Below are 15,140 nucleotides of genomic sequence, written 5' to 3' on the forward strand. Positions count from 1 at the left end.
GAGGTGCATGCGCGTAAATTGGCACGCGCAAGAATCGTCAGTATCCGTGCGACTATGGTATCTATTCCATTATTTGGCTATTTTTCCTTAAATTTAGGAGTAAACAAATATTCTAAAGAGTTGTAGGTCACTTCCTCAATTTCCTAAGAAAACTAGAAAAATCATGCAATTCCACTTGTTGATATTTGTGAAGAGTATATAGAGGTCAGTAAGATATGGTGTTGAAATTCTAATTTATTTGACATCATATGCATATTATTCACCGCCTAATGAGCGGTGCTTAAGATGACCCTTTTGTAAGTTCATCAGGGATTTAGCTGCATTTGATTGATTGAGTTTTCTAATTAGATGACTTATGCATAGTGATTAGAACCTTGAGGAGAAGTGGTACAATACATGACACTCAATTCATGAAATGGTTCATGAAAAGAAATAAATACTCCAAATTCACATCACATTCATGAAATGGTCTATAAGAAGAAATGAATGATCCAGATTCACATCGCATTCATGGACCGTTTCATGGATCGAGTGTCATGTATCCTATCATTTTTGTTTGCAAAAATCTAGCAAGGGTTGACACTATGGTTTGAATTTGATGTTACATTTTTTGTAAGGACTGTGATTTTAGTACTCCAGTTTTAACTAGTAGCATTCCACTTTTTATTTTGCAATCTCACATGATCAACACACAAAGTGGAGTGTCATGACTAGGAGTGCTAAATTCAATTTTCTTTTTTGAATCAAATTTGATGTTTCATTCATTTAGCACTAAAGAAAAGTGAGGTCGTATGTCATAAGCATCTCAAGCCGGACGTTTGTTTGCTCACATTGTTTTAACATTTTTCTAAGCTGCTGAATTTGTCTTTTTTTTCTGTTAGCGCCACTCCCCTGCAAAACACACTTACAGGGGAGTGGCGTTAACAAAAATACACTTGCAGAGGAGTAGCATTAACAAAAAAGAGAGTGGCAAAATCATTCCCTTTTTTCTATAAAGCATTCTCATGCTCCTATGGACATACAAGCCGGCCCAAAATTTTCAAATCTAAAGCAAAGATTAAAGATGAGGGTTTTTTTTTATTTTTTATGTTGAACGATTATAACGGGAATCGGAATCGAAGTAGAAGGGGCCTCTAAAATCTATAAATTTTCGATAACCTAAAGCGGACACACCTCAAATTTTAGCTCAGGGCCGCCTCAGTGGACGTAACCTTAGGCCTTGACTTTAAGAATCGCAAGAACCACGTGGGCCTGTGGTCGTTGCACGTACGACGTATTTCATGGGGTAAAATGTGTTCTGAAATGTTGGGTCAGTGCCGCCAGTTTCGCCCTTATTTCGGGTAAGGTTCGAAATGAGTTCGGCATTTGGAGCACAATTTGAAGAGCATATATTTTTAAATTTAAATTTAAATTTAAATGTTCTCCGATCAGATATTACTTGGTACTCGATTGACGTGAATTTTTTTTCGTGACATATTGTACACAACAGGCTCTCTTACGTGAACAAATCCGATTATCGAAATTGTACTGAAATGAGGACGAAACACGGTTACAGTCCAGCCCGAAAACAGCAGACAAGACGTCTCTTGGTGTCAGGAAACGAGGGAATCGTGATACATCTCATAACCATTTCCTAGGGAACTGGAAAGCCTCCTCAGTAGTACCATACGTGATGCTCATAATCTAGTTAGAGCAACCCGCAATTAAAGTTAGTGCCCTACTAAAGTAATTTTTCAATTTTTTCCTATCGAAATCTATCAAACAAAACTACATTGCACACACAAAAAAATATTTTGGTAAGTATATTATTTTTACGATTAAAAATAACACGTAATCCACAGGAAACAAACTCTCTGAGACGGAGGGAGTATACAAAACTGGGTTTACTTGTAGACCCTTTTTTTTTTTGGGTAATTGGTTTACTTGTATACCTTGGTTGTTATTAGTTATTACCATGTGCTTCTGCTTCTGCTTCCTAATGTAGAAAGAAAAGAAGAAAAAACAGTGAATTGAAAAAAGTTGCGACCTGTGCATGCAACAAGAAGTGGATTTGTTACCATTATTATTTTTATTCCTACTAATATTCAATCGCGTTTCCGTAACCGCCTCAGTTTATGAAGCGAAATTCAGAAGCCCTAAAACTCTTGATCCTTTTTGTGGAGGGGCTTGTGAAGCAAAATTTGAAAGATTTTCCTCCACAAATTCAAGTAGTGATTCTTTCCTTCACAATTCCATATCCAAATGTGAAGCCAAAACAGAAGCCTCCTCACCACAGTTCCAACTTGTTATGCGATCATGTCAATGATCACATAACAGTTTCTTCAATAAAACGAAAAGTAAGACAACCCAGTGAAAAGCGAAGGAGGTAACAAAATCAGGTTTGCGCAACAACAAAATTCCGTGAACCAATGGCCCGAAAAAGGAATTGAACCCTAGGGAAACAAAAAGTTCCTTCTTCGAGCACGATGATAGGGTCTTCAAATACGTCAGATTTTCTCTGGTTTTAGTTAGCTGAGGTTTTTTTACTCGGGGATCATTTGCTCATTATCAGCCTCCCCTTCTTGCTCGATTGTTGGTTTCGATGGAGTTGACCCTGGCGTTTGCTTCTTTTTGATTCCGCTAACAATATCATCAATCCTAAGAAGCATGGAAGCTGCCTCAATGGCCGTCTTAAAGGTCTGTGCTTTCACATTATAAGCATCCCAAATCTGTAGCATACAAGCATTCAAAGTCAATTGTACATGGTACACAACACCCAACTACACAACGTATGTACGAGTTGGTCACTAAGAGCATCTGCAATGGGAATAATCAAAATCAATAATCAAAATATGCCACGTCAGCATTTGATTATCCATTTAGTTCATAATCAAACTTAACAAACTTTACCTCCACATTGGTTATTTTTGCATCCCTATAAAAAAAACCGCCCACAATACGCAATATGCAATGCACCTATGTCCAATTACAAACGAGTTCTAATCACGCACCCGACCACACCAAATTATTCTTCTCGATGAGACGATTCTAATATGGGGTGTTTTTTAGTTTTGAATTTGGTTATTGGGTTTGATTATTGAGTTTTGGTTATTGGTAAAAGTTGTTAAGTTTGATTACGGAATGGATGGAATTTGGTTATTTACTAAAAGACTTGTAACTTTGCTTCTTACAATGTGATGTATTTTTTTAGCATTGTTGTTAAGTTTGTTTATCCATACCAATTTACTTATTACAATGTGGATGCTCTAACAAGATCCAAAAAGTAAATAGAAGACCAAAAAAAGGGAGGGGGGCGGGGGGGGGGGGGGGGGGGGGGGGGGGGGCCTGTACCTTTCGCTCTCTCATGTCCGAAATTGCACCAGTATTTCCATCTATACCAATCCATGAATTTTCTCCATTTGCATGCTACAAAAAAATGATTAACTAGTTAGAAAAACAAATTATGCTGTTAATATACTCAAATGGCATTTAAAAAAAAAAGTCTGAATCTCAATTTTAATCTAGGATTCAAAGAGTTGGGCGAAGTCCATGTTAGCACTCCATGGTTTGGAGGAAAATTTGTTGGGCCGTTCCCTCCCAGATAGGTGGACGCTCCTACAGTAGTTATCACTTGAACAGTTGGCTATAGGGGAGTGGCTATCATACCACGATAGTGATGAACAATATAAGATGAAAGAAAATCGGTCTACAGATTCCTTACCTTCCCCTGCAGCGCAGTCATAGTCCTTATCACATTGACACCACAATTCTGCGCCAAAGTCCGTGGTATAGCTTCGAAAGCAATTGCAGCAGCTTCGTAAGGCCACTGTTTCAGAGTCATCCCCCCGCAAAAAAAAAAAGCATACAGTTCCAAAAATTCAGAGATGGCAAGTAAAGGATCAGGATAAACAAAAATGATGCATGCTTAGGAAATTTGTACCTTCTCAATGCCTTCAATAGATTGACTCTTCTGCTTCAGAGTAGCAGACACAGTTAACTCTGTCGCACCACCACCAGGAAGAAGTTTTGGATTCTTTAAGATATTCCTCGCCACAGACAAAGCGTCCTGAGAAAAATAAAATGCTTCAGAACCCCAAATTCCCAATCTAAAAGGAACTCTCGAGTGAAACAACAAAATACCTGCAAATTTCTCTCGACCTCATTCAAGAGATCCTTGCTAGCACCTCGTAAAAGAACTGTACATGCTTTAGGGTCTTTGCAGTTATCAACAAAAGCAAAGAACTCATCTCCGATCTTCTTAACCTCAAAAAGTCCAGCCCCAGTTCCTACATCTGATTCCTGAAGTTCATCCGGTCTGTTCACAATGGTCGCACCACAAGCTTTTGCAATTCTGTTGTTATCTGTTTTCCTCAGTCTCCTTATTGCACTCACTCCAGCTTTACTAAAGTAATGGCAAGCTAAGTCACTAAGTCCTTTTTCTGTTATGACCAAGTCGGGTTTGAACTTCAGTATTTGCAAACAAATACTCTCAATATATTCTTCCTCCATTTTCAGGAGGACTGCCCAGTCTTCTTCTCTAACCAACTCCGCATTTGTTTGATTCTCCCCTTTCTTATACTCAAGAGGGCAATCAAGTAAAATGATACGTGGGTTAATTATTTTTCTTCTCATTTTCCCAGGCGCAACAACGTCTTTGTTAAACATAACTCCTTTAAGAACCTTGGAATCCTCCAACTGTCCGCCAGGAACTTTCTCAACCTTTATGTACTTCTTAATGTCAACTTCCCGGAGTCCTTGACCGAGGTCCACGCCGATAGTCGTAGTAGCATCGAGCGCCAAATCCTAAAAGTTGAAGAAAGTAAAGACCAATAGGAGAAGACATAGGTATGACAGTTGGAAACGGAAGCTCGTAAAAATAAACCTAAATAACTCCTAAAAGACTGGAAATCGTGAAACAACTAGTACAATCAAGCAAGCTACGTACACAGATGAAACAGTTTCAAGACACATAAATCTCACACATGACCACAAAAGACAAAGATATAAGGTTACAATGCCTGTACGTTTATACACATACATAGTTTTCTTCGTTGGAACTTCCAATCCAAAGTGGATTTGTTTCATTATTATGATAAAGAGAATTTAAGTTGTCTTAATAGTAGACTTGTAGCTGATTTAGAGAATACTTACAGCAATCAGATCCCCAAATTGACTGGTAAATTTTGTGCCTATACAACTCTTCACCAACTCCATCATTGTGACACCTGCCAAAAAAAGTGGGCATTATTCCACAGCAAATTATTAATTTATTAGAACAGCAAGCGGGAAGATCATATGACACTATGAGGGAAGTTAATACTTTTTCCACAGGTTTTGGTTTATGAGAATCCTACACATTTTCTGATAATTTGGTGCAACAAATATAACCCAAATTCCTATTTTTCAGGTTATTCATGGCATAAAGTTAACGTAAGCAGTCTTTTAGATCTCAAGAGTTCATTACCATATTATAATCTGCAATCAGAAAGCAAAACACAATTTCAGCATTATATCTTTGCATCTATAGCACCCCAAGTAAAATTTGGTGCCATAAAAGGGAAAAAATACCAAAAAGAGGCCGTGTCTAATTGCATGGCAATTGATACATTAAAAAATAAGGATCGAAGAGAAATAGCTTAAAATCCTGCAGGAGCTTACGGTCATTCACATCGATAGGCATAGCAATCTTGTCAAGAACTGCAATAGCATCCTCAAGAGCCTTGCTGTAGGCTGCAAAAGCAAATTAAATGACGCTTGTCAAAATAAATACATGAAAGAAAACCTATTTCGCTAATAAAAAAAACAAAAACACAAAAACAGATCATTGCCACATTACCTCGACAAATAACTGTAGGGTGAAAGCTCTTGTCAATGAAAGCCTCGGCAACATGAAGCATTTCACCAGCTTGAAAAATTCCAGTTCCACAATCAGTTACATAGGTAAGGACATGATCACATATATAAATTAAACCAGACAGCAAAGTTCTTCAATAGGATTAAGAACAGCAGTCAACTCCCAGACAAGAATGATTACAAAACGTTCATTAAGGAACACACAACACAATGATTGCATAAGTATGTAATGAATTCCTAAGCAAAGGTTATATCCAAAAACCCAGTGCATCTGTCCTCATGAATCAGAACATTCGAAACTCTCCTTGCTACACTCCATCCAACACCGTTTGATTAGACAACCTGTTTGAAACTGATAGGATTTCTTCTACAAGATCAACAAACTACGACAACAAATCAGCAAGCTATTCAAAGAATCATGTACACCAAACTTCTACCTACTTTAAAGTACACCAAAAAGCACTGCAAAATCTAATGCACCTAAAAAGGAAACAAGTCCTACACAATAGCATACCAAGAACTATGACTGACGTTGTCCCATCACCTACTTCTTCATCTTGTGTGCGGCTCAGTTCGATCATGGACTGTCATGTCATACACAAAGGCAACGATTAGAAGGAGAAAAACAGTCAGAAAAACAAAGAGCTTCAAGCAAGCAAGCAAAGAGAGAGAGGATAACAAATGAAATAGAAAAAACTAGAGTGCTTCATCAGATACACTGAACGTATAATCTTTCCAACACGTCTTGTTAGAAATACATTATTAAACAACATAACCAAATTAACAAACAAGAAATACCAGAGTCAAATTTTTAGTAATAGCGAGTAACAAGGTATACCGTACCTTAGCAGCTGGATGAGCAAGATCTAGCTCTCTGAGGATGGCATTCCCATCATTAGTCACTACAATTCCTGCCAACATAACCCGTACCACCATTAACAAAAGTCAACTTTAGGAAACTTGGCCAAAGATACATTGAACTCGTGGTGGTTATCTAAATGGAAAATTAGTAAGGTTAGGGTCATATATGGAGAAGGACAGAGCGTCTTCAACCTTACAAGACATAAGCTAATTCACAGCAACACAATTTGAGTCACATAGAATAGGATAATATCAAAAATATATTATAGGTTGTTGCAGTGTTATATGGACTGTTTATTTTCCTCATAGTACCACGTTCAACGGATATCACAAGGGTATGGGTGTGTGGAATGTGTCCAATGCTCATACCCAATTTAGATGCTTGGATTCTTTATTTGTTTATGATATTTGAAGGAAAACAACCTCGCGCTAGACACTTGACATTCTATTCTTTCACGTGGACGACAGAAAATTCAAGTGATTTTTCTTAATCCTACTTGATTTTTGAGTAGATTTCTAAAAAACTTACAGCGTGCTATCCGACAATACAAAACACAATGCAAATAAGGGTTCAGCCATTAAGAACATGTCTCCATACTATACCTAACCTTAGATTTACACTCATGAAGGTCCGAAGCTTGGACAGGCACTCGAACCCGATAATCGTGACCGAATCCGTGTACGGTGTAACATAGGACTGCAGAGTGCTGACACTCCAAACTCCATCAGGACCGACCAAAATTAGCCTAAATATACCCTTACTACTTTAAAGTTAGACTCAAACCAACCCTAAAAAAGATAATTAAAAAAATTTCCAAAAGCATGCTCCACATGAAACTGAATATATAACTAAAAGCTATAACCACAACCAGAAATCAGCAAGTTCAAACAGAAACTACCATGACAAATAAGAAAAAAGTCAATACTTAAGTAGTTCATTTCCTTCAATTGGAAATGCATATTTCTTCATTATATGACTGGCCATGGTGAACTTACATTTCCAAATAGTCACAACAATTGATTGTTTGGTTCATAAAAGTTCTGTCGTTTGTAGCAACTTCCCATTAACCATATGGAAACTCATTTTTCCTTTCAAATGGTCTGTTGATCCACCAGTGTTTAAATGCCTCAATACTTTGCAAGTAATGAGCTCCTTTTTTGATAACTCGATATCCATCCCAAAGGAACAACTAATCCAGGGTACCAAAGCCATTGTCCATTAGTGGGGTTAATGAAAATTGGGGCAAAGCCCCCTTAGAGACAGGCCCGACAAAGGAATTGATAACTCGCAAATGGGAATCGAACCCAGACCAAAAGCCTCCAAAAGGTCCGTCGTTCAAAGATGACTACCTCTATACCAACCCCCACAGAATGCTAGTAATGAGCTCCTTGATAGTGGTACTCAAAGTTTGAAGGAACAGAGGGAAGTGCTTTGTATTACTTGAACGAAAATGGATCATGAGATGTATGCAAAATTGGAACCCCCTTAGCCAAAATCACAGAAGGATGGTGACCTCAACTGAATCAAGGACTCTACTCTGTCATCTTAAAAACCACATGTTTTCCTTATGATTGGAAACCATATGGGTTGTCCTTAATGTATTTGATACCGTGTGGTCAACAAATGTGGTCAACGCTAATTCGGTAAATCTGCTCTTTGTTCTCATACATATATTACATACAGCAATACAGCATAACAAGGTACTTGCCAAAAATCTCCCTCCCCCTCATTGTTCGATAAATATCATAAAATTTTAGTAAGAGAAAACAAATCAAACATTTTTTTATTTAGAGCAGTGGGACAACTAACTGTTTTTTTTTTTTTTGATTAGTAAACTGGGAAAACTAATGGTATCACATAACCAAAAGGAAAGTACCTCCTGCAGCATCAAGAAGCATCTTTAACATGGATCGTGGACCCAAGGTAGTGCGAATTATGTCAGCCACAGCCTGCACAGAAATAAATAAACAAAAAATATCATCTCAGGGCAATCCAAAATATACTAAACACGTGCATAATGTCGTGTCACCAATTTTGAAGTGGATTCTAATAATTTTAAATGCTGTAACTTTGAGTAGGCAAATAAAACAAACCGCATATTTCCAGTTAATAATCACTCAAAATGTGAAGAAAAATATTCGGTTAATAATCTTTGAACCAACAGAGGTTATCCCCCAGTAATGCAACGGAAATGGACAAATTCACAAAAGAAAGTAAAAGAACTTCAAATGAAACATGTCATTGGAACTAAATTCACCTTCGAAGCTTGGATATTGGCATGGTGCACCCTGCTGCCAGATTCACGATTCAAAGAATCATCTGCATATTCCAATTCACATATACAGATCAGCTATTTCACATTTAGAATGCCTAAGTAAATTGGTAAACATACTAACATTGGACGAAATCAATGATATCAATCCCGTACCGTACCGGCCGGTACGTACCGGATTTGAGAGAAACCAGTACCCTAACCCCCCAATACCGTTCCGGACCAAATACCGGTCGGTACCACCCGGTACCGACCATCTCGGGAAATACCAGCCGGTACCGGAGTACCGGGAATTCCGGCCGAGATTTTGCAGATTTTTTTTTTTTTTTACTGTAATTTAATCATTCTGGTCCAAAAAAAAAAAAAAAAAACGTTATCAGAATATTTTTTGGGTTATCTTAACCCCAAAAAAAAAGTTTTTCAGAATTTTAGCAAAACATGGGCATAACATAGTACGTGCGCGAGGCTCAAATCCCGGATTTGCACCCCCCCTGCTCGCGAATAACCCGTGACGCGCACCCGGTTAATTGGTTTCCGAATCAGTTTTTCCAAATTGCCGTCGGCCATAGCCCATTTTGCCGAGCGCGGGAGGCCTCTCTTTGGGTCCTCATTTACAAGTCCACTAGTGTGCAAAGTCATTTAAGATGGAAAAGAGTTTTGTAACTAGGCAATGTGGGACAAGATGTAAACACATAGGTATTTTATGATAAATTGCATAGTATGGGGGATTTTTTTGGATTATGATTATATATAATTATTATATATATTGTAGTTGCGGTAAATCCGAAACGGTACCCGGTATCTGATCGGTACTGGTACGTACCGTACCAGTAGGAAAACCGGTACCCTGGCCGGTACGGTATTCATAACATTGGACGAAATGTTGAGAAACCTTTTGTGGGTGTAAGTGTATTCAGACACCATATGCTACATTAGTTTCACAACAGAAAAAAAAAAAAAACAACTAACTAACAACAACAACATTGAACAGCCATCCAGAGTTATGATGGAATTGCTCATGCTACAATAAGCTTGCAACAATGATCTTCCACAAAATGAGTCCATGGTGATGATACACAGCCAAAATTCCAGGTTGCCATGTGATATTAAAAACTATCATTTTGGTTAAAACTTAAAAGCAACGGTATACTCATTAACACAAGAAGATAATCCCAAACCTAGTCCCATCCCATGTACTTCAACAACATCAAGAGAAAAGAATGATATCTCAAACAACCTTGTTCATATTAACTACCCACACATCAACGATTAAGTGCAATACATTGATCAATCATCGAAGGAGGCTAGTTCTGTAGAATATACTCCCTCCCTACCTCCCAATTTCATATTTTTGTCCATCTTCCCAATTTGGGAAATGAGTTTTGGAAGACTAGTCTCCATAAAATTTCCTTGAAAAAGGACCATCAATCAGAAAATTAAACTGATTAGAAACCAATCTACTTTCAGACTCTTCAACGTCTTCCAATGTCTTCCAAGTCTCACATGTCTTCTTTTCCAAAATTCGTAATTTGCAAGGAAAAACAGAAAGATCGTAAATTTAAAAGGAAAAAACAGAACCAAGAACCTTATTTTTTCTACAAATACAAAAGAAAACATTAAAAGCATACCAAATAGGTCCTTTGCTTCCTGCTTATTTTCAATTGAAGAGGGAAACCAAGGGTCTTTGAACAAGCACAAGTTAAGCTACTTGAAAATGACAAACCCACATGCCTCTCAGGACTATCCTACAAACAATTCCACCAGCCTCCCTTAGCTACAAAAAAGTACTCTTTTCCAAAATCCTTCTTGCATTCTCCATGAAATCTACCCTTAATTTTCATCCCAGAGAAGGCGAGAGAGGGATATGTCTTATTACCAGAAAAAACCACAAATTATGGAGCCATCCAAAGTTATGATGGAATTTCTAATGCTACAATAAACTTGCAACAATGATCTTCCATGAAATGAGTCAGTGGTGATGATACACATCCAAAATTCCAGGTTGCTATGTGATACTAAAACTCTCATTTTGGTTAAAACTTAAAAGCAGCGGCATACTCATTAACACAAGAAGATAATCCCAAGACTAGTCCCATCCCATGTACTTCAACAACATCAAGAGCATAGAATGATATCTCAAACAACGTTGTTGATATTAACTACCCACACATCAACTATTAAGTGCAAGACATTGATCAATCATCAAAGGAGGCTAGTTCTGTAGAATATACTCCCTCCCTCCCAATTTTATATTTATGTCAATCTTTCCAATTTGGGAAATGAGTTTTGGAAGACTAATCTCCATAAAATTTCCTTGAAAAAGGAGTCAAAGGACCATCAATCAGAAAATTAAACTGATTAGAAACCAATGTACTTTCAGACTCGTCGACGTCTTCCAATGTCTTCTAACTCTCACGTCTTCTTTTTCAAAGTTCGTAGTTTGCAAAGAAAAAAACAGAAAGATCATAAATTCAAAAGGAAGAAACAGAACCAAGAACCTTATTTTTTCTACAAATACAAAAGAAAACATTAAAAGCATATCAAACAGGTCCTTTGCTTCTTGCTTATTTTAAATTGAAGAGGAGGGAAACCAAGGGTCTTTGAACAAGCACAAGTTACTACTTGAAAATGATAAACCCACATGCCTCTCAGGACTATCCTACAAAAAATTCCACCAGCCTCCCTTAGCTGCAAAAAAATGATCTTTTCCAAAATCCTTCTCGCATTCTCTATGAAATCTACCCTTAATTTCCATCCCAGAGAAGGAGAGAGAGGGATATGTCTTATTACCAGAACAAACAGCAAACTATGGAGCCGACAGCGGTGTCTGACAAGTCAAACTTCATCTAGCACTCTTCAGTCCCTCCTAAGTCCTACTAACACTGTAATACATCAAACTCTATTCACCCACAGACACACTGACAGTAACACCAAAGCAATCCCAAAACTCAGCTCGAAACACCACCAAGTTAAGTAAAACGGCATCAAGAATCAACCTTTCTATACTCTCATTCCCTAGCATACCTACAACAGGCCCAAGTAAACATTCTAAAACCTGTAGAAGGGGAAATTGCAATATAAAGTGACATTCTTAGCCCTAGTCCCAACATTTCCAGAGATCACATTACCCGATTCCCTAGTACTTGAGGATGCGTTTATCGAGCTTTTCAGAACAAATTAATGGAATTCAAAGAAGAAGAAGAAAAACAGACAACAGGTGATCAAACGAGAGCTTACTGAGAACGACTACAGGTGAGTGCATGGCTCCGAGGTGGACAGATATGAACCCTAGCTCAATGACGATCGGGTTCTTGGATCTGTTTTTCGAATAGCTCTGTCGTGAGGAGAATGCAAATGGCTGAATACAGAGAGAGAAGAGTGAAGCGGCAAAACCCTGGAGAGATCTAGGTTCGTGTCACGTGCAGTCACGCGCGTGAGATATGCCTCGGCGATGCGCAAAGCCCAGTAGGCTTGCAGGGCCCAAATAATTCCGGAATGGACGTCATCGCTTTGGATCAAAATCTTCACCGCTTTGAAGGGCATTTTGCCCTGTTGGGTTGCATCCTTGGAAAAATGCCCCCGGCCAACAGCAAGGACACGTGGTGCTCCAATCTCTTTTTTAATCGTACATTCGTTCACTATGCATTTATGTGGACTTTATATACTTTTGTTTAGTAAATGAGCTAAGCCGAGCCAAGCTCTCGAACTACTCGGTTCATTTACAACCCTACTTGTAAGTTTATTCCCGACTCCTCGGCCCCGAGTTTTTTTGGGTTATAAGGAGGTGCTCATCATGCTCTGTTCAAATCGGGCAGGGCCGATTTATTAAAAGTGAAGATAAGATATACATATAATTTGTTCTTAAAAAATTTTAAAAAAAATAGCTTTGTTCGTTTGCTAGTTTTGAGTATTTTAATTTTGATGGTGGATGGAGAGAAAAATAGAATAATGATTAGAGAGATGGTTAATGAGTAAAGAAAGATATGAAATGGATAATTGAAGAAATAAGATAATAATTGAAGAGAAAAATAAGATAATAATTAGAAAACAAAGTTAAAAAGAGAAACAAATTTACTCCACCTTTTTATTTATCATTTTCATTGTTTTGGGTCAAACCTTGTCGATTAGTAGTATATTCCTAAACTTATGAAAATGCAAGAGGATATAGGTAAACAGATCCAGCAAAACTCCCACCAAGCCAACCTAATTCCAACACGTCAGCAGAACATGTTGTACTTACGTGGTGTCCACTTTGTACCCCATATTCTAAGACATCCATCCAAACCAAAAAGGATAAAAGGACAAAAGAAAGGGTTTCTCAATTGAGGCCTATTTTGGCAATCGCTTGGCTTATTCTCTGTTCAACTTTTAAATTTTTTTCGGTATTAGTTAGCTTCGCATCAATTTTTTTTGTAAATTATTAATTCGTCTCAACAAAATGAATCGTAAAAGTAAAAAATTATTATCGAAACTCGTAAATTTTTGAATTAAAAAAAAAAGCCAAAAAAATATGTGGATTATTGATCTGTCTTTTTTGGGTTTTTTTGTATTTATTCAAAAAAAATTAAATTATTTTATACTGTAATTTTTACTTTTTTGAATTCTCTCGTCGAAATGAATCGATAATTCACAAAAGATTAACGCAAAATTTACAAATGCGAAAAAATTTGAATAAAGAGTCTTAATCTTTACTAGTTCTAATATGTTTTTCCATGTTTGATGGAATTGTGATTTTCCTAAAGTTGTTTTATAATAGTAAAATAGTCTAAAAGCATCTCTAGTGCACTAATCCCTAGTGCACTCCCATAAAATGATTCATAAGTTGGACACATAATAATTAGTAAGTATGACCGAATTTTTGCGTGCTAAGAATTTGCTAATTTAGGAGTGAAGGGTGCTCCTCTCCAATGAAATTACTAGTACATGCACGTTGTGTCATTTTCAAGATACTAATAAAAGTAATTATATATTGTGTCATTTTCTTTCTCACTCTTGGCTCCCATGTGAATTGCTAGATTTAGGAGGCAATCCTATTGTCTTTAGTTACGTAAAAATAAAATTAAAAAAAAGCCTATTTAGGGAGACTATTAATGGAGTATAAAAATGACATTTACTCTCTAAACAAATTAGGCCCCGTTCCAGAAAGATAAATAAATACTTATTTTTTAAGAAGTCAATTTCAAGCTAAAAAATCATATGCTTACGCAAATAATTTTCCTACCACTATGGATCTTATTTGATAGATCTCATTGAGATCTTTAATACGGTGCAAAAAAAATTAAAAAATTATTTTTCATTTACATTATTTTAGAGTTTTAAAATGTAAAATAAGTACTTATTTTTTAAGAGGATGTTCTGGAACGGAGCCTTAGTAACTCTCAATAAGAATGTGTTAGTAACTCTCAATAAGAATGTGTTTGGTAGCCCATCGGAGACCTCTAATTTGTCAGAAGTTTAAACCCACACCATTCCGTACGCACAACGATTACGGATTTGCGAGTGTCAAAAAAGAGAAAAACTCGAACAATAAACGTTGTGTTCGGTTCACATTTTAGTTTAGTTTTTCAATCGTTATATTACTTCTTTCTTCAATCATTATCCTATTTTTTCAATTATTACTTTCTCATCTCTCTCTACTCTCTCCAATCATTACCCATCTCTTCGATTATTATCTTATTTCGCTCACCACCTACTATCAAAACTAAACTAAACTCCCAACCAAACAAAGCCAGTACTAAACTATTCTAAAGTTACGTACTCACTCCATCCCAAATTGGATAACATTTTTTGAAATTTGTGTCATTTTTCATTACTTATATCTTTCAATATATAATATTTTCACGAGTTTGAAAACTTTATATGATAGAACTAATCGAAAACTATCAAACAAGATCCATATTGCATATTTTTTGAGATTCATATTGAAATATATAAGGAATTAAAATTGACATAAATATCAAAAATTGCCATCTAATTGAGGACGGAGGGAGTACGATTTACCAATATAAATACAGTATAAAGAACAAAATATAAGAAAGAAAGCCCCACATATCTGCTTGATTCTTTTGGCATTTATTCAAGGGATTACGAAACGTATATAATTCGAGAATATTTCAATGAGGTTGCCTCTAATTTGCACGCAAGTGTATGGAGAAAGTTCCTGTACAGTTTTAT

General features: G+C 36.8%; 1 protein-coding gene across 1 annotated transcript; it reads right to left on the reverse strand.

Moving 5' to 3' along the window:
- Positions 1-2,188: 2,188 nt before the first annotated feature.
- Positions 2,189-12,502, reverse strand: LOC131310960 (T-complex protein 1 subunit gamma). Its single transcript, XM_058338240.1, has 13 exons — positions 12,204-12,502; positions 8,952-9,013; positions 8,571-8,643; positions 6,676-6,743; positions 6,347-6,416; positions 5,816-5,884; positions 5,638-5,709; positions 5,131-5,204; positions 4,120-4,782; positions 3,920-4,045; positions 3,701-3,805; positions 3,331-3,405; positions 2,189-2,708 (listed from the first exon to the last, which is right to left on the reverse strand). Exons 1-13 carry the CDS (start codon positions 12,226-12,228, stop codon positions 2,523-2,525), a joined length of 1,668 nt encoding a protein of 555 aa, XP_058194223.1. The 5' UTR covers positions 12,229-12,502; the 3' UTR covers positions 2,189-2,522.
- Positions 12,503-15,140: the final 2,638 nt, after the last annotated feature.

Source organism: Rhododendron vialii, chromosome 12a, assembly GCF_030253575.1.
Source record: "Rhododendron vialii isolate Sample 1 chromosome 12a, ASM3025357v1".
Classification (NCBI taxonomy): Eukaryota; Viridiplantae; Streptophyta; class Magnoliopsida; order Ericales; family Ericaceae; genus Rhododendron; species Rhododendron vialii.

Bases quoted from the DNA above. Each gene is read 5' to 3' on its own strand.
- LOC131310960 (XM_058338240.1), bottom strand. From the start codon at position 12,228: ATGCACTCACCTGTAGTCGTTCTCA. The intron at 4,046-4,119 runs GTATTTTGTTGT...TATTTTTCTCAG, and splicing joins AGGTCGAGAGAAATTTGCAG to GACGCTTTGTCTGTGGCGAG. The intron at 2,709-3,330 runs GTACAGGCCCCC...TGTATGCTACAG, and splicing joins CGGACATGAGAGAGCGAAAG to ATTTGGGATGCTTATAATGT.